This window comes from Eriocheir sinensis, chromosome 46, assembly GCF_024679095.1.
Source record: "Eriocheir sinensis breed Jianghai 21 chromosome 46, ASM2467909v1, whole genome shotgun sequence".
NCBI classification, from domain to species: domain Eukaryota; kingdom Metazoa; phylum Arthropoda; class Malacostraca; order Decapoda; family Varunidae; genus Eriocheir; species Eriocheir sinensis.
Genome location: NC_066554.1, coordinates 8,518,760 through 8,543,588, shown reverse-complemented (window position 1 = coordinate 8,543,588; position 24,829 = coordinate 8,518,760). Strand labels below are relative to the sequence as shown.

The 24,829-nt window shown below is 40.4% G+C and overlaps 2 protein-coding genes across 3 annotated transcripts; one reads left to right on the top strand and one right to left on the bottom strand.

Annotated features, from left to right (window-relative positions):
- Positions 1-147: 147 nt before the first annotated feature.
- On the bottom strand, positions 148-12,753 carry LOC126981043 (lipase member H-like). 2 transcript variants are annotated; one of them, XM_050831686.1, is made up of 9 exons: positions 12,605-12,753; positions 12,210-12,418; positions 10,649-10,791; positions 7,825-7,978; positions 4,607-4,704; positions 3,523-3,714; positions 2,864-3,029; positions 2,395-2,481; positions 148-454 (listed from the first exon to the last, which is right to left on the bottom strand). In XM_050831686.1, the coding sequence occupies exons 2-9, from the start codon at positions 12,329-12,331 to the stop codon at positions 382-384; spliced, it is 1,035 nt and encodes a 344-aa protein (XP_050687643.1). In that variant the 5' UTR covers positions 12,332-12,418; positions 12,605-12,753; the 3' UTR covers positions 148-381. The 2 variants fall into 2 exon arrangements, with proteins under 2 accessions (XP_050687643.1, XP_050687644.1); XM_050831687.1 differs by lacking the exon at positions 2,395-2,481.
- A 3,841-nt stretch (positions 12,754-16,594) lies between these two features.
- Positions 16,595-22,892, top strand: LOC126981041 (protein cornichon-like). Its single transcript, XM_050831682.1, has 5 exons — positions 16,595-16,760; positions 18,581-18,649; positions 20,691-20,803; positions 21,386-21,529; positions 21,658-22,892. The coding sequence occupies exons 1-5, from the start codon at positions 16,680-16,682 to the stop codon at positions 21,686-21,688; spliced, it is 438 nt and encodes a 145-aa protein (XP_050687639.1). The 5' UTR covers positions 16,595-16,679; the 3' UTR covers positions 21,689-22,892.
- Positions 22,893-24,829: the final 1,937 nt, after the last annotated feature.

The window sequence follows — 24,829 nt, the reverse complement described above, 5'->3', positions numbered from 1 at the left end:
ACTGGAGATAAAGATACAGAGAGAAGAATAGAAACCGGTGGAGGGTAGTTAGGAAAGCAAAGATTTGTGCCAGACCCTATCAAAGACTTGTGATATGTCTAGTGCAACAGCAAATGTTTCATCAAAACGGTTAGGAAAGCAAGAATGTGTATATATACATTTTTATTCCCAAAATGGTACATTCATAACTGTTATATGAATAGCTATTAAATGATTTAATGATACCTTACAGTGATTGTGAGTGGAACACCTAATCATTGAACCTCAAGTGTTGTAAACATTATCAAAGCATTCAATGTATATCACCATACCATAAAGTATTTGCTAAGTATATCTGAGAAAACCCACCACTTTCTATGTACAAACTAGGCAACACAGGCACTAATTCCTTTCTTCCAGTGTCCTGGAATATGGAGGCTCTGCATTTGTTGAGAAATAGAATTTCCCATGAGAACTGAAAATATAAATAAATAAATATTACTGTTTAAGCTATAAAATGCATTAATGTAGTGTAATACTTGGGACAGCAAGGCACTGTTAACAACTGCATGAAATGGCAAGGAAAGAGGCCAGTCAATGGTGATGATGTTGGTCTGAAATTAAGGGGCTGTGAGTTTTCATGAAAACTTGAAGATGCTTTATGACACGGTTATTATAGTACAGTACAGTTTGTATCTGGCCCTTGAGTATTTGAAAACCACAAGTATCCAGCAAAAATCTTTGCTGGCCAAAAATTTAGAAGATTCAAAAAAATCAATAGAAAATTATGAAAATTCAACCGGCGTAAGATTATAAATACTCGTGCTGCACTACTATTTAGTTTTGTTTTCTAATACCACACCAGCAGTGCTGCACCCCTACCCTCACAGAGTCTAGAGAACACACCAGAATCCTTGTTTACAACACCCCTTCCTCCACACACTCCACCCCCACAACCACCTAATTCACTTATTCTCTCTCTCTCTCTCTCTCTCTCTCTCTCTCTCTCTCTCTCTCTCTCTCTCTCTCTCTCTCTCTCTCTCTCTCTCTCTCTCTCTCTCTCTCTCTCTCTGTATAATTGGCTGTTTGTCTCCCTTATGGTGCTCCTTAGGGGACCACCAAGGTATGTGGAATAATATAGAGGGACTTGTGGCTTCCTAACTAACTTCAGTAACCTTTAATATCACCACATTAACCACGACTCCACAACGGGCCCAGAATGCCTTTACTGAACATAGATGCAACCAAATCCATTGTGTCAGGGTTCAGTAAAGGACTAAATGCATTCTGGTACTGCTGTGGGGTCGTGGGCAATATGGTGGTGTTAAAGGTTACTGCAGTTAGTTAGGAGACCACAAGGCCCGCTGTATTATTACACATGCCGTGAAGAGTGCCGATATATATATATATATATAGAGAGAGAGAGAGAGAGAGAGATATATATATATATATATATATATATATATATATATATATATATATATATATATATATATATATATATATATATATATAAGGGCATAAGCGGATCAGCTAATTGGAGGTGGAATGTAGCGTATCTAGTTGCTTCCTTAGTTAACCTGCGTGCTTCCATTGTTTGTGGATACTTAGGTGTATTCTTTGTAACAGAGCCCCTACATGTCCAGTACTTCGGCAAGAACACCTTCACGAATTCACACTCATGGATTTACCCCAAAATGCACAAACGGAGCTGATAAGAAATTTTCACGACGCCACTCAAAACCTTTACAATCTGCCCACGGATGATTAGGCCAATCCTAAGGAAAGAACAATGTATACATTCATAAAGCTGCACAAAATATCCTAAGTAGCATTAGTCATTATCTAAACATACTATAAAGTGTAGTGTAATTTACATAAACTTCTTACAAATATATATCACCATGAAGTCTATGCCTTTTTCTTTTTCAGCTTAAGGTGTTAAGTTTATTATACCATGCAAATTATTTACTAATGAATGCTTCTTTATAAAATAAGATGATAAAAATATGAAAGTTAAATATAAACACTGGATCATAAACGCAACCTGTGTTAACCCTTTACCAGGCACTCATAGAAATAGTGGAGGTAGCAAAAAACTCTTTTAGTATGTTAAAATTGAGGCTTTTCTAAGACATTTTTACTCAAACAATTTTTCATTTGACGCTCTCATCCATTGCAAGGTTGCATCAAAGAAGTAACCCATGCGAGTTAATCACCTGCTTTGCGGGTACTCACCCAACAACCCTAAATATCAGCATGCAGTACAACTATTTAGCTCTGTCCTATAAGGTTTTGGCAAATTTGCCTCCAATGTGTTAGGCCACACTGGCGCATTTTCTCGGTCCCAGCATAGCTGCCAGGTGCACTAAAGAGCTGTGATTGACTGAAGAATGAATTTTTATTTTTGTTTACCTTCTTTTAGGCAGTTTCCAAACTTTCCTAAGCCATGTCAGGTAAGACAGAAGAGAAGGGTGAAAGAGTCTTGCATTTTTTCTCAGACTGAGCAAAAAAGGGGTTAATATAGGTGGATGTGGGGAGAATCAGGGTTCTGGAACCAAACTCTTTTTAACTTATGTTATGATGAATTCCTACAACAAAATTTCTCTTAACTAACATTTTCCAGGAATGTAACCAGTTCATCATGTAAGTGATGCCTGTAATATCGATTTGAGTGATAAAAAGAGTAGAGACAATGGAGCTGTAAGCTACCAATGACCCAAGATTTGAAAGTTAAGCAGATAATATACCTTTCAGACCCACATTTTCAATGGAAATTTTGAGGGTCCTCCTTTTATGAATCATTCACCTTATCTGATGGAAAATACCGTGATCATTCAAATCTTAGGAGGACTTATGTGAGGTAAGTTGTCACATTACTCACCTTGTGTTTGTGTTGAGAACAAAATGATTGATGACATCACAGGCACAGGAATGGTCTACAAAGCTCTCCCAGCTGTCACACCTGCAGGCCGGAAATACGCTGCCACCACGCCTCAGAGCCTCCACCAGGATCCACACAGCACGGTAGTGGTTACACACCTGTATAACTGAAGTATACCAGGCTAAATTTATTCTCTCTCTCTCTCTCTCTCTCTCTCTCTCTCTCTCTCTCTCTCTCTCTCTCTCTCTCTCTCTCTCTCTCTCTCTCTCTCCCAGTGGGCAGAATAAGCCAAGCAAGAATGGCACCATTATGAACTACTTGCCTGTGCCATCAATGGGATGGGGCTGACCAACAGGCCCAATCGTGAAAACCTACTGGTGCTATAGGCTGCTAAAAAAAAAAAGGGGGGTGCTTAAAATACTCCAACAGAGCAATAGCAACCGAGCTGCTGTAATACTGCTATACTCCATCCTTGAGATGTTAATATCTTGCCACTCTTGGCAGGCACCATTCATCTATTCATTATATATAATATTTGTTATATCATGTGACAGACTTGGGGGGGCTGTAATTTGACATCTGAATATTCTTTAGGAATTAACTTTTCTATTTCAATATAATTGGTCTAAGCACTAGCACAATCAGGACTTATACCTCACCTGTATCAGGAAAGTACCACTTGCTGCAACCTGGTTGGGCGAGTCCTCCATTGACGATGAAATCAATGTGACCAGGCGGGGAGTGTGACCCAATGACGGAAGTTCGCAGGTTGACCACCAGAGCAGCATCGCCAGCATCCAGAAACTCATTATTGGTCTTTGGGGGCAGCCATGGATAGGAGGCATCAATTCCTGCCCACATAACAAGAATGACAAAAACTTAAATTTAGTCTAACCCACCAGTGGTTACTGGTGGTGGAATGCATAACTATTTTTGGAAAATATTGCAAATAAAGAAACAATATATGGAGGACCATTTTTCAAGTCACCATGCAGGCCCCCTTCCCAACCTAAGTACCTCACAACAGATCTATTGACTTGCTCAAGCCACAAACTCTGTGGGCCCCCTCCACTAGGGGTTACTCTTAATGAAACCATTCAGAGCAGGGTCAGCTTCTGGGTATAGTCTAGCAATTTTATCTTGAGACCTTGGGCGCAACTCAGGGATTCCCCACGAGACCACGCTGGTGCCACGTCACTCCTATACTCTCCTAAGAGAGGGTCGCTACCTCTCTCTCTCTTTTGCATGGCTGTGCAGGGCGCGAGAGTGAGATCTACTTGCCAAGATCCGTCAGGCGGCAACATTGCATGAGCCACGTTGCCAAGTGATATGGAAGGTTTACTGAGTCGTTGACTTTGATCCACAACTCTAGCTACACCGATGTCCACACTAGGCCTCCTGACTCCTGCTCTGTTGCCAGAGCAAATTTGGGGGCAAGTGAGGGGTATTAGCATGCACTTCTGGGAATCTAGATGTCAGATATCCAGGGAAGTTAATCAGTAAGATGCTAATATTTTCTATTGATGATTTGAGTGAGTAGCGGAATAGATCTGGCTCAATTCCAGGTGGAAGAATATGATTGCTAGGCATTTAAAGTAAGGTCAATTTACTAGGTTCAGGTAAATTTATCAAAAGTCTGTGTTAAATGCTATCGGAGGTGATGCCAAGTCTTATGTAATTTGAGCAACCATATCAAGGAGGGGAGTGGTTGGCAACCTTAATGAAAGAGATATCAACACTCACCTGTGATCCTCCCAATTAGTCCTGACTTGACTCTGTCACCAACAAGGCCACAAATCCGACCTCCTAAGCTGAATCCCAACATGTGAATCCTCTCAAGTCTGAAAAAGCAGAAAAGTTATTCTGGGTGTGAGCAAAAGTCTACTGAGGTCACTTCAGAGTAAAATTTTCAAGTACAGGTAATGCAATCTAATTTCTATTTCTAGATGCATTAGTAACAAAAGTGTAGAAGTTATCCTAAAACTGTATTTTGCTGTTCAAGTTCAGTGCCCTCATTACTGTATTTGTCAGTGGATAGAACACTTGTTTTTAAATATCAAATAATTACCTGTCATTTTATGCAAGCATATTACAAATCAGAGACAGTGCCTAGGACATAAGGTGGTTAGCCAGGGGTCAAATGAGCACACAGATTGCTACTAGCAGTGGTCAGTAAATAAGACACACATTTTGGTCGTCCCCAAATGACATCACAAATCAAAGTCTCTTGATAGGATGTTTGACAGCAGGACCAAAACAGACACTTTGCATGCCCACTCAGCAAATCGAAAACACAAGACTAAAGTTGGCCGCTGTCAGTATCCTAAAGTCATGGGATTGGCAAGTGTTGAAGCTGATCTGCTTTTTATTACAGTAATGAAAGCAGCTGAAGGGCAAAAGAACAACAACAGCAATAAAGCCCACTAATCGTTACTCTAGTGAAAAAATAGTTTGCTTGGTCAAAAGGGAGGGATTGGTTTTGGTTGGAGAGGTGTCTTGACACCCTCTTGAAAACGTTTGTCGTAGGCAGGAGGCAATACAGAATGAGAAAGGCTGTTTCAGAGTTTGCCAGCAAAGGGATGGAAGAATGAAGATACCAGTTAACTCTTGCATATGAGACTTGGATAACATAAGGGTTAGCTAGAGTAGAAAGTCTTGTACAGCAAGGCCTTGGGAAGGGTGGAGACATGCAGTTAGCAAATTCAGAAGAGCAATTCACATGAAAATAGTGGAAGTTAAAAAGATACGAACATAACAGCAGAATGAAATCCTTTCCCGTCAAGGCCATCCATGAAAATTGCACCTTTTTCATGACCTGAACTGGCAGGAATTTCACAGTTGCAAAAAGATGTTTTACTTCTAATGCTCATAGAAAAGTTACTTTTCATCACAGAATCTTCATTTAGATGTCATTTTAAAACTTAGTAATTGTGCTATTTCTTGCAATAGCCAAAAATGAGAAATCTACAAATTACCATGCCAAATATGGAAATTGAATTCACATTGTATGACATGTTTAAGCCCCTTGGGTTGAAAAGAAAATGGTGGACACTTCGTGCTGCCTATAGTGCGTCCTTTGTTAAACATGTATTGCAAGTCTTCAAATAACTTGTTGTAGCTAATCTCTTAGATGTGATGCTGTGTGGGAAAAATCTGGGGCATGTACTGAATATTGGAGATTGCCAAACTGAGTGTGGTAAACATCTGGGAATGGTGTTTTGAAATTTTTAAGGTCCCATCCTGGTAATCCAGAAAGTCTGCTAATCTGAAAAGTTTGTGACCCCCTGCATTCCAGATTAAAGGACTTTTACTGTTGTTCATTGATGATCATTCCAAAGCAAACCGTCCTATTCACTTGTATGCCGATGACTCTACTCTGCATTACTCAACATCTTTTGCCAGAGGACCCTCCCAACAAGAACGATATGATTCTAGGCTGGAGGCTACAGAACACTTAACGTCAGACCTTGCTATCGGGCCAAAACTCTAATGATGTCCACATACGGTACTCAACCTTTGAGCCCATCCCACTCATGACGTACAGGTATGTCACCTTGCCTTTAACCCTTTCATTGCTAAACGCTTGCAGCAGGTGTTAGGCGTATTTGCTGGTGGCGCTAAACGCTCGCTGCGACCTCCACCCGCACTCAAATCTCCCGCGTATGAGAGTGTTCCAACACTAATTCTCACAACACAGGATTGCCAATTGAGTGGATTGTTCACTAAATTTGGTGGAAAATCATATCAGCCCAGCGCGGCAAATGTACGGACGAGTAACTGGTGGATGTTCTTGCCCAATATAGCAGCATTTTTGCATAGCTTCACCTATCACCTGACTGATTCTTTGACCAAATAGTTGCAAATATTGCAGTTGGCAATACTCCCTTGCCAGAATCTGGAGAAAAGATGTCCGCAGTTCCCTCAATGCGGCTGATCATCCCGCACGCACCGATGTAAGTGTTAACATTCAACACTCCCTGAACGTGCATGTACGTTCGCAAGAGAGGCATACATAACCGACTCCTATAGATCTGGACCTCCTCTTTCCAATAGTGTTTTTGGTTTTTAGCTGTGATGAATAGTTTTTGAGATACAGAGGTTAAAAGAGACCCCCCCATTGGGCTCCCCGACTGCGCCTGAGGGGATAGTCGCATCCACACCGCACGCAAGGAAAGGGTTAAGGGTTAAAGAAGCTTAATCGACATTCTTGGCAAGACACAGACTGTGGTGATTTAATCAAAGTATTTCAAAGGATACTGATGAGTGCACTTTTCAAGACAACTTATTATGAAAAAAGATGTTTGGACACAATTAAAAAAACTTATAAATTCATCGATACATTTTGCACTTATTTGTGCATTACTTTTAGGTGCTATTTGCCCATCATTTTGAAGGACAACTGGTAAATGCTGCAAGCACAAACAAAATGTAACCAAGTATGGGTAGGCGGTGGCTGAACTGGTAGCGTACTGGGTCCACATTCACCGCCTGATGGACGACGCGGGTTCAAATCCCCACGCTACCACCTCGGATTTTTCAGTCACCGCCGAGTGGCTTAAAACTACCCACATGCTGTCCTGAAGACCACCCATCAACCCGGACTCTAGAGGAAGCCGTCCAAGCGAATCAAGAACGACTTCCTGGGGGCAGCATGAGCCAATGCAAGATGGCGCCACTATAAACACTCGCCTGCGCCAGAACGGGCTGGGCGGACCATCAGGCCCCACCTAGAAGAAGCCTTGGGCCGACCATCAGGCAGCAAAAAAAAAAAAAAAAAAAAAAAAAAAAAAGTGAAATGTAGGATACTCCAGTAACCCCACAAAAAAAAAAAAAAAATAGAGGAAAATCTGTATTCAGATGTGATGCTAAAGAAAAGTCAAATCACAGAGGCACCTTAGACACAAGACAACAGACCACACTGGTGCCATCTGCCAGCATACACAATGAGTTGGGACACCCACTGTATCCCTCTCTCCTGGACAAGCAGGTCAATCAGGTGGGCGGTGACATCTGCGATCTTCCTCACATTGGCCATCATGTAAGGTCGAGAAATGGTGACCAGGTCCCAGTAGTCCACCAGGATCACAATGCTGCCAGGCTCTGCTACCAAAAGAGCTGAGGGGAACAGGCTCAAATCAGTTATAACAGCCTTGTAGTTTCTAGCTGACTATTTTTAGATACTCAGAAAAGGCTGTTCCTAAAAGTGTCAATCTATTAACAAAAGAGTAGTTCAAATACTTTCAATTTGTAAATAAAACTAATGCCACTCCACTTTTTTTGAGGTCTGAATCAATGAAAAATAAAAACTTGCTATTTGTGGCTCTGATGCTGATGCTACAAAATGTAAAGTTTTGTGATACTGCAGTATGTCACAACATGGAAAAGAACAATGAATGCTACTTAAAATATTTACAAATTTACAAAAGTTAAGAATTAAAATACAAACAATACAATGACTTACTCATTTGTAACATATCATATATCCAAGAAATTAAATATTATAGGAAAAAAATGCATAAGAAGGCCTTTACAGGTAACTCTCGATTTACACATGTTTGGTTTATGCATTTTTGAAATAACACGGGGTCCAAAATCCATGTAAATGTTTAATTTACACGTTTTTTCACTTCTACGCGATATTTTATGGAGTGTCTACAACATGTCTCACGCAACTGGACTCACACGGCGCTGCGGCCTCACAGCTGAGCTCAGTTCTTTCCGCGCGCCACTTGAACAACAATACAGTACCCACGCTGCCACGCTACTCAACAATAGGGGTAGGAAGGTACAAGTACCAGTACCGGTACCAGACTGCTCGGTACCGGTACCAATACTAGCCAGTCGCTCATGGTGTCCCTCATTTCTTCCTCACACGAGTGAGGCTGAAACGAAGTGCCTGAGTGGATATCTCGGTGATACGGATATTATCTATTTCTCTCTCTCTCTCTCTCTCTCTCTCTCTCTCTCTCTCTCTCTCTCTCTCTCTCTCTCTCTCTCTCTCTCTCTCTCTCTCTCTCCACTAAATGAAGTGAATATTTATTTTTCGATAGAAACCTACCTCTTGTTTGATTTACATTGTTTTTGATTTACGCGACCTCTTCAAGGACACAATACTCGCGTAAATCGAGAGTTACCTGTATCAACAGAAAACAAGTAAGAAACAAAGATAAAAAGGAGAAACATCAATGATAAAATGAACAATGTTATTATCCTTCAACCTGATGAACCCTGTGGACCCCAGCAACACACGTGATGCACCGATGAAAAAAAGATCAAGGGACCAATGATGCACATGATGCATCACCTACTACTGAGTGTTGTGGCAGCCTAATGGAGTGGCCTAGGAGGCTAGTTTTTGGAGTGGACATACAGGCGGTATGTAGGAACAATATCTTAAGCGGACAATTCGCTAGAGTGACTAGACTCGTGTTGCACCTGTGCAAGCACACCCCACGCCTTGCAGGTCATTGTCCTCAATTATCGCGTTTCTGTAAACCCGTCAACATGTCTGGCCGTCGTTTGTCATCTCCTCAGATCTTCGGCACATCAGAGGGATATATGTATTACAACTCCCTCCTTCACTCTTAACCTCACTCTGTCCTCATATAAACATTGCCACATATAAATGTGAACAAACCTATTGCACTGCTCAGATAAACTTACTGACACTCACAAACAGTATATGTTATGAAGAAACATGTCATTACATAATATGTGCATATGAACATCAAATACTGTAAATAACAGAATGGTACACAACACCGGGCAACATAAAGCAGCGTTGCTCCCCATCATGGGCCCCTGACTCAAGGTCCAATCTGGCCCCTTGTGCCCGGCTCTCACATTTCCATCAGCCCATCATCAAGCTCATCAAGGCCAACTCTTAAGAATCACTGGTTATATAGGCAAAAATATCACACAAAAGCACAAATGCCACATTAAATCACAGAAATTGAAAATAAACCATATGGGTTACTTGCCAATGACCACTAAGAGACAACAGTGATTGGGTAGGCGGTGGCTGAGTGGTTAGCGTGCGGGCCCAGCATTCACCACGCCATGGATAACATCGGTTCGAATCCCCATGCTACTACCTGGGATTTTTCAGTCACCGCCAAGTGGCCCAAGACTACCCACATGCTGTCCAGAAGACCACCCATCAACCCGGACTCGAGAAGAAACAGTCCAAGTGAATCAAGAATGAGTTCAGGGGGGCAGCATGAGCCAAGCATAGCTGGCATCACTATAAAAATTGCCTGTGCCATGACAGGCTTGGGCTGACCACCAGGCCCTTGAAGAAAGCCTACTGGTGCTATAGGCAGAGATGTAAAATAAAAAGAATAAAAAAATAAAAAAGTGAGGATAGTTAACCAAACATTCTATTACCCACGATGCATTACACACAGTCTATGACTCCACCCATGCACCCTCATGAAAACATGGCATTTGAGTGGTAAGTAGGGAGAGGAAAAGACTGCAGGAATGGTCATATTATACAGATTAGTGCAGTGAACTATCTGGAGACCACTCAACACTGTGTTTACATGTAGGTCGGGAGTTGCAGGTGACACGCACTGTGGATAAAACATTGCTTGGTGAACTATCCTCCTTGTCTCTTATATGTACTAGGTTGTGGCCAAGTCACACACAAGTTCCCTTGCTCTAAAGTTTAAGATGTATTGTGAGATATTTTCACCTCTATAACCAGTAGCTGTAGGGATTGGCCTTGGCAGGCTTTGTGTTCACAAAACACGGAGCACAAACACCAATACAGTAGCATCTCACCGTCAGTAAGGTTCAGGACCCATGAGCGGAAGGATGACTCTGTGTATCCATGTATGAGGATGTCAACCCTACTGTCCTGACTCAGTGGCAACTCTCCCACTCCAGTCTTGGTGGCCTTAAACTCCTTCCTGTCCGCATGAGAACTGCCAAACCAAACAATAGAAAATGAGTTCCTACCTCTCTGAAGAGCTTAAGTCATTAAGCATTACAGAACAGTATTACCCTTGTTACCAATACACCACAGATGAAGCTCAAATGCCTGAACCTACACTGTGCATCACCCAGCCCTTAAATCATGAAGTTGAGTGTATTCATTTCCGTTCAAGATTGCAAGTGTGGTGCCAGAAATATTCTGTATATTATGTATGCATTAGGTTAGATCATTTATGTTGATTAGGATGTTAAAATAAGTTCAATAAACTTATGAATGACTCACAGGAATCAGACAATACAGATCTATTACTGAAAAGGGGAAGTGAAGTCAGGGATTTAATCCTAAGGATGAGTGATGTCAGGGAGTTTAAGTTAACCCTTCAAGGACGGGTGACATTCTAAATGTCCCGAGTGTGATGGGATCAGCCACGGTGATGTTCTGGAACATCATTCGAATTTCAACCTGATTTTGAGCTCAGCAGCAAGCTCTAATTGTCTAGGTCTATGGTACACTAAATGGGAGTAGATTCCACTGTGGTGTGGTGTTTATGTGAAAAAAAAAGGTTCACCTCGTAACATTGTGTGCATGAGACCACTGACCTTGCCCAACAATATGTGGGAGTGATATGTTTGCTTGATTCTCACCCAATTTTGAGTAATGAGATGCCAGAAAAAGTGTCAAGCTATATGAGTATGTTTGTAGGTGATGCCAAGCTTCTGAAAAAGTTTAAGGAAAAAGAAGATTGTGAGAGGCTTCAAAATGACTTAAGAGAGATACATGGATGGATTAAGCAGTGGGAAATGGATTTCAACACAAAGCCACCTTGTTTATGTTTGTGGAGAGGTTTGCAGTTTAATCTAAGTGCCATTGCTGCACTAAAACTTCACTACCCAGTGACCCAAAGCTGAACCTTGGCCTTATAAGATGCAGGCTGATTTTCAGGGACATTTTGGGGGGGAATAAAAGTGCGTCTTGTAAGCCGTCAAATACAGTATATTTACTAGTGGGCTGGACAAATTAGATGGAAGCGACCCGGTTGTGACAGAGGGGAGAAGGGGGCCGAGAGGTCACAGTAAGAAGTTGAAAAAGGGAACATGTCTGAAGGATGAAAAGTACAGTTTCCCACACAGAAGTGTAGATGAGTGGAATGGTCTAAAGGAGGAGATTGTGGAGGCAGGGAGTGTCCATCAAATGAAGGAGAGGTTGGACAAATATAGACAAGGAGACAGGACTATCCATGCTTAGCTCAAGCCCTGTAAACCACAAACAAGTAAATACAAATAAATAAATAAATAAATAAATAAATACACACACACACACACACACACTGATGCACATTTGTGTAACCATATATCCAAGGTTAAAAATGGCTGTAACACATCTTGTAACCAGTCACACCTAACTCACCTGGTGCAGTGGTAGAAGAGAACCCCCAGCCTGCCACTTGGGTAATTAGGATAAACCTTGACCACCACAACAGCCACAAGTGCCATTAAGGTTGATGCAAGTATGATTTTCTGCACACTCATTTTGTTGTACTCACTGGCAGGTTTGCAGCACTACGACAAAAAGTCTGGGGTTTGTTGTTTTGTTTCCTTCTACTCTGTACACTGGATCTAGAATCAAGGACATATTCTTATGTCTCAATTTAAAATAATGTTATTTTAACCAGTAAAATTATGCAGAGCAGCAATTTTCTTAACCAAACATCAAACCTAAATGATGTGAAAAGTGTAATTTAATTCAATATCCACTAATTGAAGCTTTGTCTTCAAGACCAAACCCAACAAGTAGAGGCTTACATTGCTGCTAACAAGAAACCCCTGCTGCTCCTACTGCTATTGTTGTTGCTGCTGCTGCCGCTGCTGGTATTTCTGCCTCTGGCGATCCAAGTACTCTGCCTTGATTTGCTCACGCTCCTCAGGTGGAGGCAAGTTAGGTACTATGCCAGCCCTCCGCCTCTCTAAGCGAAGGTTGCCCTGTCAAGCCACAAATTAGTGCTGTTGTCATCAGAGCTGTAGAGATACTTAATGAGATGAAGTGTTGAGGAAATGGTGGTCAGCAAATATTCCTGAAGCAACTTTTACAGAGATTTCTTTCACTTTTACGTGTCATTCTCTATGTGCAAAGAAAGGAAGCCATACATGCAAAAAAACAATGACAAAAAAGTGGCAACAATATCATTCTGTTCAAGTTCTGAATGATGTGAAAAGTGTAATTTAACTCTTCATCTCTATCTCCACCATCTGACTTATTATTTTGTACTGTAGACCTTGACACATTCTCACTAATACTAAGGCACTGGACTTGTTTAAAACCTTCCTGCTCTGATATCCAAGATGGGAATACAAACACTGAGAGGCTTACCCAAAAGTCCTTACACCTCTTGTAATTTTCAAAGTATTCACCACAAGAGTTTCGATCATATGAATTGTCTTCTAAACACTTGAAAGACATTTCATGTTCCTGAAAAATCAAAAGAATTACCAAAAGGCTTTGTTTTACAATTGCTACTTATGCCGCCAGTAGTTCACGCATATAGAAAAGTTTAATGCTAATACTTATAAGGTCATTTATGTAGTCGTTAATTACTTCATGATGACTGTAACCAACAATATAACACTATTGCCCCTGTGAATAGGACAGCCTGACCTAAAAATCATTATATTGTCACCTTAACACATGGATTTTTCTCATCATGTTTCAGTTTTGTGGCGCGCTTGATGTTCTCCTTCCGACCTTCCTCTGTGGTGGATGGCTCACTCAACACCCCATGAAACATATTTTGTCTCAGCCTCACACCTGCAACAAACATAATTACAAAATTTCTCATTGACTGACTGGTTCAAAAAATGGCAAACAACTTGTGCACTAGATGTTTAATTAAGAACGAGATATAAATAAGTAAATTCAGGCCTCCAACAATGTGGCTGCATTGCACCGACCACAGACTGGTGGTGAAAATTGCATTGGTCAAAGCCCATTTCATTCTTTAAAAAGTCTAGCTAGTACCATGGTTGAAAAAAAAAATTATATAACTCACTGAATTTTTTTGTGGGGGGGGCAGGGGGGGGTATTTAAACAGACCATTGGTTTGGGAAAATAAAATGTAGGATCTCACATTAAAAATCTTAAAAAAATAATAAATAATGGCCAGCTAATAAATTCTTTGTGTTGTTTCATTTCCTATCATTTATATCAAAGTAGCAACTAGGACACAAGCATGGAAGACTAGGAACTTTGCTCAAGATTGATTAACCCGGTAGCTGTGGGGATCATGTTTCTTAAAGGCCCTTCTAAGTGAATTAATGAGAAAAAAATCATCACTCACACAAATCATTATATAACAAATCAACGCATTTGTGATCAGTTTATGCATCCTCTATTATTTGAGGGTTATGTCAAGGCAAAAATTTGGCCCGTCGCTGGTACGCGGTAAAGCCACAAATTTGCCCCGTCGCTGCTACCGGGTTAAAAGAAAGCCAGGTTGATTTTTTTAGAGAGGGATCTTAATGGATTTAAATTTTTTAATGTATATGTATATAGTGGCTACCCTCTTGTTGATATTATCCCTTGTTTTGATATCTGCATTCTTTCCTATGGCTCTCCGGAGTTGATTAACCCGGTAGCAGCGACGGACCAAATCTGTGGCTTCACCGTGTAGCAGCGACGGGCCAAATTTGTGCCATGATATAAACCCCCCAAAACAGATGATGCATAAACTGATCACAAATGCTTTGACATGAAAAAATGAAATGGTTTGTGTAAGTGATGATTTTTACTCATTTTTCTCGCTTAGAGGGACCATTAAGAAACATGATCCCCGCTGCTACCGGGTTAAGTTGGAGACGATATGGAAGGGTACGTAATGCAAATTTAAACCACCAACTGCTGTCATAATCCACTGACCCCATCCATGACCTCCTCGCTGCCTGACAACAAACTAGTGTGTGCGGCAGCCAGCCACACAAGGGGGGCGGGGCGGCGGCAGGCTGGGGCTTCCTGGCAGAGTCCCTGAGGCTGCTCCCTGCACCGGCACCACCACCACCACAGCCTCTCGCGGTCCGGCTGGTCGCCCCTCGGAGCCTCCTGCTGATAAGGCCAGTGTCAAGAGTCAATGACCTACCTCGGAAGGCTCGAAGGTCTCGCTGAGGGTCGGGTTTGCTGATGCTCACGATGATACCTACAATCAGCCTCTGTAACGGCTCACCACAGGCATGCGGGGTAGAATTGAATTGAATTGAAATATTTATTGTTGTAAAATACAACAAAGGGGAATGGCTGTCTTGCAGACAAACCCCTGACAATGCATTACAAAAAATAAAAATCTCCATTGTAGAAAAACAAAAACACATGTTGAGGTTAGTTAACAGAAAAAGGAATTAAAATGTAAATACTGATAATATTCCTGAGTAGGTACACATGCAATTACCTAAATTACCACCAGGCAGCAAACCTTGCCGCTTGTGTGCCAGGCCAGGGGGTCACACGCTCAAACACTATGTCCTGCAATGTTCTGCTATTAGTGCCTACCGCCCACAGGGCCACTGGGACCTGCCTGGGCTGGTGGGCTGGTTCATTAACAATAATGTTCTTTCAGCTGTGCTTAGTGAGTATCCTGCATTTGCCTCTAGATTGTAGTCCATATGTACAGTCCCTTATGTCTACTTCCTTGACTAAATCAAGGCCTTTATTTTATTTTTTTAGCACTTGTCCCCTACCATTGTATCTTTTTAGTTTCCTGGTGCTACTTACACATGTATCCTTAGTTGTATAATCACACTCTGTACTGCCTAGGGGTCGGGATGGCATGCTCCTCCCTTCTCCTTTGTTGTTTTACTTGCAACAATAAACTATCAATCAATCAATCAATCAATCAATCATTTTTCTAATCCAATGAAAACAAGGTCGACTGCATTTGTCATTCACACAAAGACTTCAACGTGGCCAACACGTGATTGTTTCACTCAAATCAGTCTCAACTACCTATATTCTTAACTATAGTAACCATTAAACTTACGCTGATTACTCAGAAGAAAAGGAGGAAGAGAAAGGAAGAAAGAAGAGGAGGAGAAAGAGGAAGAAGATGAGGAAGAGGAGAAAATGGAAACATGGAAAGGCTGGCAACAAAAAGCCTAGACCCTATTAGTTCATTGCGAGGTTGCTCGAGTCACTTTCGTGCCTGACCAACGAGTTGGTTTCCTTCCAAGGCGACTGACTTTGTTACCACAACTCTTCAGTGGGCTTGCAGGAAATTTATATACTTTGTATCCCCTCTCCTGTTAAGCAGCAAGATATTGCTATATTGAAAAGCAGCCAAATCTGCTTCCAAAAAAAAAAAAAATTGTTATTATTACCTCAGTTCAAAGTTGGCGCGGTGCTCCACTGGCCAAATATGGCGCCCACCAAACTTATACACAGTGCCGCCCATGGATTAGTGCCGCCTATGTCGGTACCAAAGAGTCTCCTTGGTCGGTACTCTATCATGGGACTCTACTCGCCTGTATAATGTACGATAATTACCTCTAAAAATGATAATTTTCCCTGACCGATAAAAAGGTATAACAGTATGCTTGCAATAATTTTCACATATATTATCAGGTTTGAAAAAAATATTTAATGTTAATATTGTAAAGTGTTAGAAATTTCCAGAATAATTCAGTCCTGCAATGACTATAGATAAACATCTACACAACAGCTGCAATAACTTTTTCCTTTACATGGAGATATTTTGAATTCTTTATATATTGTATGAGTAATCTATAAGTACAATATATCACCGTTTATTGTGCTCTGATATGGTCCAGTAAAAGGCCCTGAGGTACGACAGCCGCCCGCCGCCTGGCCCGCCTCGGCCTCAGGTACACAAACATAAACATGGCGTTCACCTTCGCGGCGCTGTCATACATTGTGGCGCTCATCGTGGATGCCTTCCTCATTTTCTTCGCCATTTTCCACGTGAGTGCTGTGCTGTGTGTGCCTTGCCACGCCTGGGTGTCAGCGTGTCCTGGAGTAATGGCACACCAGCGTGGCGTGGCAGCGGCCGGTGGTCCTGGCGGCGGCGGGTCACCTGCCCGGGGTGCCTCGGCCACCGGCCCTCCAGGTGGCCAGGCCGGGAGCACACCCGAGGGGCAGCGGTGTTATGTCATCATAGGTCATCCTCCAGTTCCGATGACGGGACTTTTTTGCTTGTAGTTATTATGGTTTCAAATGAATTTGATTTGTTTTTCTTGCTAATCACTATAGTATTTTTGGTTCCCTTTCTCCCTTCCAAAAGCTAGTGATATTGGTGAAGCTGACATAGCAAAGTTAAAGCAAACTAAACAAGACTCGTCAGAAACAAAAGTTTTGTCTTCACTACGTAAATGTAGTGCAGCGACTTGCCTGATGGGCGAGCCTCCCATAACTCCCTCTGTGAGTGGGGTACCTCTTTGGCCGAATGGTTAAGGAGTGGCTCTCCCGTCTCACTGGTCGCGGGCTCGATCCCCGGCGCTGGGAAAAATTTTCCTTGTCTTGATTGATTTCTCATGTGTTTCGTTACACGCCTTGTTCGTGTGGGAGTGTAGTAAAGAGAAAAATTCTGACGTTTCACTGGTGGCAGCGGTGGGATCCTCTCCTGTGATTCTGTTGTGTCACCCTGAGTGGGTAACTGGTAGAGTGATGGCCCATGCTCTCCAAAGTTCATAGAAAATGGAAAATCTTAACACAGAAATTAATCTAAATAGGAATGGGGAGCCATGTAGTGCAGCGACTTGCCTAATGGATGAGCCTCCCATAACTCACTCTGCAAGTGGGGTACCTCTTTGGCAAAGTGGTTAAGGAGTGGCTCTCCCATCTTGCTGGTTGCAGGTTCGATCCCCAGTGCCGGTAAAACCTTTCCTTGTCTGGATTAATTTCTCATGTGTTTCGTTACATGGTGGCCGTGTGGGAGTATAGCAATGAGAAAAATTCTGGCATTACATAAATAAGGAGAAATAAGCATGAGCCCTCAAGACAATGAGGAAGGTGGACTCTACCGCTCCTGGAAGAGTTGGGCCACTGCCCGCTAGCAATTGTTCAAATTCATTTAAACTTGTACATATTTATTGAAAACTAAAATTACTTAATCTAGGAATAGGCAGGAATAGACATAGTAGAGGTAAGAACAGATGTAGTGGTAGCAGGAAGAGATGTAGCAGTGGGAGGGAAATATGTAGCAGAGGCAGAAGTGGGAATATGGCGTGTTCCCTCCTTTCCAGCTTGGCAGTCTTGCTTATGCTCAGCGTGCCTGAATAGCCTTCCTGGCAAACTCCTCCCTTCTTATCTGCTTCTTTGACTTGCCCATGTTAGACGTAATGGAGAAAATTAAAGTGAAAAAAGAATGGCTTGGAAATTAGGCAAACATAAGAGCAAATGACTCTCCGTCTTTCTTCCCAGCTGTGACGATACTGAAGAGTATCTTCCCACCTTGGCGATCAAAATATGCCAGATACCCCCGTAAAGCTCATATATCCGAATGAAATGCGGTTTTTAACGTTGTGAGGAAAACAATAAAATTGGCAAATTATATAATTTATTATTTAAAAGTGTGCAGTTACTACTTAAAAATGCTAAATTTCAGAATGAAGATAGAAGGAAAGTAAGGATTGAAGTGTAAGGTTTGATAAGAATAAATGTGGATATATAGCCCCAAAGTACCAAGAATTGAGAGCAGAAAAGAATTTTTTGTATTTTCTTGGAAAGTACTGAACATATTTATCTTTACTGTTATTTTTCATAACAACATTCTGTCTTTACAGATTATTGCATTTGATGAGCTGAAAACAGACTACAAAAATCCCATCGACCAGTGCAACAGTCTCAACCCGGTGAGTGTTGCCAACCTGCCTCTGACTGACATGTACTCCATCATTATTTTATTATGCCTTACCAAGTGTTCAATATATTTCATTTTCACCTTTGTAATTTGACTCATTAAGTTCCCTCAAAATTTCTTACTCGAATATTACTTCCAGATTTCTTTTTTACTTCACAGTGGGGTATGATAGGCACACACACAAAGTTTTTGGATTCCCTTAATCATAGATTGTGGTCAAAGATACTCTTATGATTCCTTTTGTTGAAGGGTGATTGCTAAGAGGATCAGAAAGATAAATTTACATTTATCACTGTACTTAGTTATATGCCTCCATAGTGCAGTGATTAGCCTGCCTAGCTATAAATGGAAGTGAGAGTACGTAGGTGAGAGAGAGAGGAAAGGAGAGAGATTGCAAGGGAGTATGAGAATGAGAGGGAGGGGAAGGGGGCTGAAAGAGAGGAGAGAGAATGGGAGTGAAGTTGTGTATGTGTGTGGGTATGTAACCCATGAGTATTCTAGGAGCTGGGTTCTGTCTACCTCAGGCTGGACCACCGTCAGGCACTGCCCTGGCTGAAATTCTAGATACATTTACTGCATTTGCCGGCATCAAATACACACTCCATTTTCAACTGTTATATTTTTGGAAAAGACATCTTGACCTTCACCAATTTTACAAAGATGTTTTGTTGGTTATTTCATGATTTGCAGTAGCTACATTTCCACCATATACTATGGGCCAGCACCATATTGTAATATATATATCATACAATATATATACCATATTATAACAACAGCACCATATGAAAGGTGACCTACTCACTCTGGAAGTTTGTTTACCACGCTCCTCAAATAAGGTGAGTCAGTTCATCTTGACGAGCGGCACCCGGCTAATGACCAAGACCAAGACTTGGTAGTGGAAGTGAGTGCTTAAACCTCATACTACCATTGGAATATACTGTATGGATTACTTGTTTTACTGCAAAATTAATAAGAGGAGATGGCGCCACTATAAACACTTGCCTGCGCCAATACGGGCTGGGGCCGACTGCCATCCAGGCCCCTCAAGCAAGCCTACTGGCACTATAGGCGTAGATGTAAAAAAAAAAAAAAAAAAAAAAATGAACTAAAGGGTGCTGATACAAATGGCACCTTGGAGTCAGCAACTCCCACACCAAGACCAACACCAGTACCAAAAGAATAACAGTGGCTGCCGCAAGTGTCTCCTCGTTATCACAAGACACTGCCAGGGCGAGTAGGGTCTGCTACACCATCACAACATTTCAAAAATATCTTGTCTGATTTGCATACTTCATGTAAACTTAGCCTATAGGTAATGATGCCACATTCAGTGTCCAAAATACATGCTGAATTTTTTTTCTTATTTTGAGGAAAAGTGCGTCTTCAACATCAACAAATACAGTAGTTCATTGTTGTACACCCCACTGTATTGGTACCTGGATTTTTTTTATTTTTTTTTATTTTTTATTTATTTATTTTTTTTTTTTTTTAAGTATTACTTAAATGTACCTCAAGATTCAGGTACTAGGCTCATGGAGGGTCTGTTGGTAATGGAAATAACCCATGTAAATAGTGCTTTGGTGGTAGGTTCAGTTTACTTATTGATTCACCTTATTTGAGGAGCATTCAGTATGCATCCCCTGCAAATAGTGAGGGTCAAATGTATATTTTTTTCTATTTTTTGTACTATTACTGTTGTTTGTAGTGTTGCATTAATGCAGTACTGATGTGGAAAAGTTTGCTGATTTGCATTTTACATTGTAATGAATAATATATACATTCCTCTGTCATCAGTGCCATTATAATATTCTTTATATGCTAATTTTTATTATGTAGTTTTCCAAAACCCTAATCCCCACAGATAATGAGAACCATGTGTACAGAGTAAGTAACATGATGTTAGGGAGAAAGTTGAAAAAAATTCTCAATTCAGTATACCCTGTACAGCATACCTTCTCTTACATCACCATGTAGAACTTCAAGATCGTTTCTCAGCAAAACTATAAGTAATACTTGTGTATGTGTATGGCCAGCTGGTGTTGCCTGAGTATGCCCTGCACCTGTTCTTCAACCTGCTGTTCCTGGCCGCTGGGGAATGGTTCTCTTTGTTAGTAAACCTGCCACTCATTCTCTACCACATCCAAAGGTACAGCTGTGAAAAGTTTGGTGTCCTCATCATGCATTGCATTGAACTTTGTAGTGATTTTTCATTTATCTTCCACACCCAAGGTTCACTAATCCAAATTATCATCACGGGGGTTACACTTAATTTAGGCAACAAAGCCATGTAAGGCAACTTCAAACTCCTGCTGTTATATTCCATGAGCTGAAATCAAGATGCATTATGTTTGAACATTTGTCTGCTTGCTGCTCCCTGTACCATTGTGTAGATAGAATTAAAGCCATTGGTAAAATAACCTTACCTCTGTGAACCAGTGAATTATATTGGCTCTTCAAGATTACCAGACACTGTATTTCACAGTGAATGTTACTACTTTTTGGTTACATCTCAATCAGTCATGTATTTATTCTTATATCTTATAATTTGAATCTTGCTTAGCAGCCTTCCATTTACTGCCCCTATCATATATCAGACTTAAATACCTTGAAATATGGAAATATTTGTATTTTTTTATCATGTACCATTAGTGTTATGTAAGAATGTATCTTATTGTTTTGTACCAAACTTTTGTAATGTTGATCAAGTTGTGTGTGAACACCTTGGCAGGTACCGCAACCGTCCAGTGATGAGCGGGCCAGGGCTGTACGACCCCACCAGCATCATGAACCATGAGGTGTTGAGTCAATGCCAGCGTGAGGGATGGGTCAAGCTTGCCTTCTACCTCCTTGCATTCTTCTACTATCTCTATGGGTCAGTATCCACCTACGACAGTTGTACTTTCCATGAATACTATCTTTGTCTTCCCATGTGGGACCCCTTATGAACTCATGAACTTTATACTCATAATATTCTCTAAATGTGACTATTTCCTTCCCTAGGATGATTGTGTCGCTGATCTCAGGAGCCTAAAGCAGCAGTTGGGAAGTGTCCATCTTTCACATTGTTAAGCACTATGCTGTTGATGCTGATCTGTGCTGGAACAAGTTCCTAAATAGTTCAGTGCTCTTCTGAAGCTTTCAGTTTTCCCACCATGCAGGAATTTTTACTAATCACTGAGTAAATGTATTAATTTGTGTGATTTGAATTTTGATTTTGCCATTTCTAAGAACAAATTTTTAAGGGTTATTCTGGTACTTGTCACTGTGATTAGTATCATGTAGTACTTAGGATAATTTACATTAATTTACAGGAAAATGTTGTATTCTCTGCATAATACCAAACATGTCAGCACACACACAGGAATGGAGTATCACTGAGCTTAAGAGCCATTTTTGTTGGCAAGCTTTGGAAATGATATTACAAAGAAATTTGTTATAACCAAAGACTAATGTACATCATCATAATGTTATGCCAGAGTTGTTCACAGTTAGCAGAAATTACCTTTGCTTTACACTTTTTGGCATTTGGGCATTAGTTCATGTTTTATAGTTAATTGTTAACATACACAGAAGACATATGATAATTATCACCTACAGAGTTGGATTTTATAACCATTCTTCTAACACTGTAAGCATCGCCTCAATAAGGAGAGTAAAGGGCCCTTTTTCTTAGTTAATAGGTTAGCATCAAGTTTTTGGACATGTTGGATATGGCTGTGCTGAGCAGAAAAATGTATTTTCACAAATTATTAATTTTCTACCGTGTTGTGTGAAAATTATACTTTATCAGCACTGCCTTGTATGTGTGTGTGTGTGTGTGTGTGTGTGTGTGTGTGCTTATGTCAATGTATGGTTTTTTTTTATTATTATTATTATTTAGCCAAACGAACAAGTTTTTATGTTTGTTGATCAGCAATGCACAGCTAAGAGGTAAGGATCAAGAATTTTCTAGTTACTTCATACATGAAGTGCTTATGTATCAGGAAGAGACATACACTTGTAAATATTTGCACACAAATATTCATCAGCCTTACTTAAATGAACATACTAAATACTGCTGTATATTCCCAATTTAATTACTAATTTTCTTGATTTTTTTATTTGGGTTATCATTACAGTATTTTGAAAGACGATTCTAAGCCAGTGAATGTCATCGTTTTTGTGTGCTATGTTGTGTTGGGATAATGTCATAGTGTCACAAAGAACACTGGTAATAAATAAATATTTGCTTCTAATTATATGGTCACTTCACCATCCACCATGACCCAGTCCCCAGAATGTTTTGTAAAGCTTTCATTAGCCACACTTATATTAGGTGGTATAGTCATGGGGAAAAGGAAAGGCAGCTAGGGTAGTAAGGATATGGGTGAGCAATTTAGCACATGTAAGGACAGAAGCTAAAAGATATAACAATAAGAGGGATGAAGAGAGAACATGAACACAAACTAGAAGCTGCCTGGTTAGTGAGATCTCACTAGTTGTGCGCATGTTTAAGGATGGGAAGAGTTATTGAGGATAGCTTTTGGGAGGGTAACACCTCTGCTTAGTGTGCCATGTATGGACAAACAAAACAAGTCACAGACATTTAAAAACATCTTCCTCATGATATATATATATATATATATATATATATATATATATATATATATATATATATATATATATATATATATATATATATATATATATATATATATATATATATATATATATATATATATATATATATATATATATATATATATATATATATATATATATATATATATATATATATATATATATATATATATATATATATATATATATATATATATATATATATATATCATGGATGGAAAAGATCATAATTTAAAAAAAATATAAAAATCGATTTATTTTATTTAAATCAGATTTTTTTTATTTAAATCAATTTTTTTTATTAAGTGATTTTTTTTGCATTAACCTTAAATTCCGCCGCTATGTTGCTTCTCTTTCTATCTTCTATCGATATTTTCATGCTGACTGCTCTTCTGAACTTGCTAACTGCATGCCTCCCCCCCTTCCGCAGCCCCGCTGTACACGACTTTCTACTGATGCTCATCCCTATACTGTCCAAACCCCTTATGCAAGAGTTAACCAGCATCTCCATTCTTTCATCCCCTTCACTGGTAAACTCTGGAACAGTCTTCCTTCGTCTGTATTTCCTCCTGCCTGTGACTTGACCTCTTTCAAGAAGAGTGTATCAAGACACCTCTCCACCCGAAATTAATCTCTCTTTTGGCTACTCTTTACTTTTTACTTTTGTGGGAGCGGCGAGTAGCTGTCTTTTTACCACCCGCAAAAGAATTTTGCGGAAGGTATTGTTTTCAGCTGTAATTTTTTTTTCTGACGCGATAACTTTTGAACCATTACAGCTATGATGTTGAAACTTCATAGGTGGACTACTAATGGCCCCACACAGGACGAATTCGATTTTCAAGGTCAAAGATCAAGGTCACCGAGGTAAAAAATAATCATTCCACTGGCACGAGTTTTGAGAGGTGAAGTAGGGCAGGACCTCGCCCAAGACTTAATTGCATATTTTCACATTTTGAGAACTCCGACCAGAGGGTGTTGGCAGCGAGCGGTTTGCACTCGTTAGTGTGTCCAATGTCTTTTTTGTTTTGTACTCTTTTTGTTGCCCTTGAGCCGCATCCTTTGATGTAAGAAAAAAGAAATATATATATATATATATATATATATATATATATATATATATATATATATATATATATATATATATATATATATAATTTTTTTTTTTACAACAAAGGAGACAGCTCAAGGGCACAAAAAAAAGAAACAATAATAAAAAAAAGCCCACTACTCGCTGCTTCTAAAAAGAATCCAAAGAGGTGGCCGAAAGAGAGGTCAATTTCGGGAGAGGTGTCCAGATACCCTCCTCTTGAAAGAGTTCAAGTCGTAGGCAGGAGGAAATACAGATGAAAGAAGATTGTTCCAGAGTTTACCAGCGTGAGGGATGAAAGAGTGAAGATGCTGGTTAACTCTTGCATAAGGGGTTTGGACAGTATAGGGATGAGCATGAGTAGAAAATCGCGTGCGGCGGGGCCATGGGAGGGGGGGAGGCATGCAGTTAGCAAGTTCAAAAGAGCAGTCAGCATGAAAATATCGATAGAAGATAGAAAGAGAG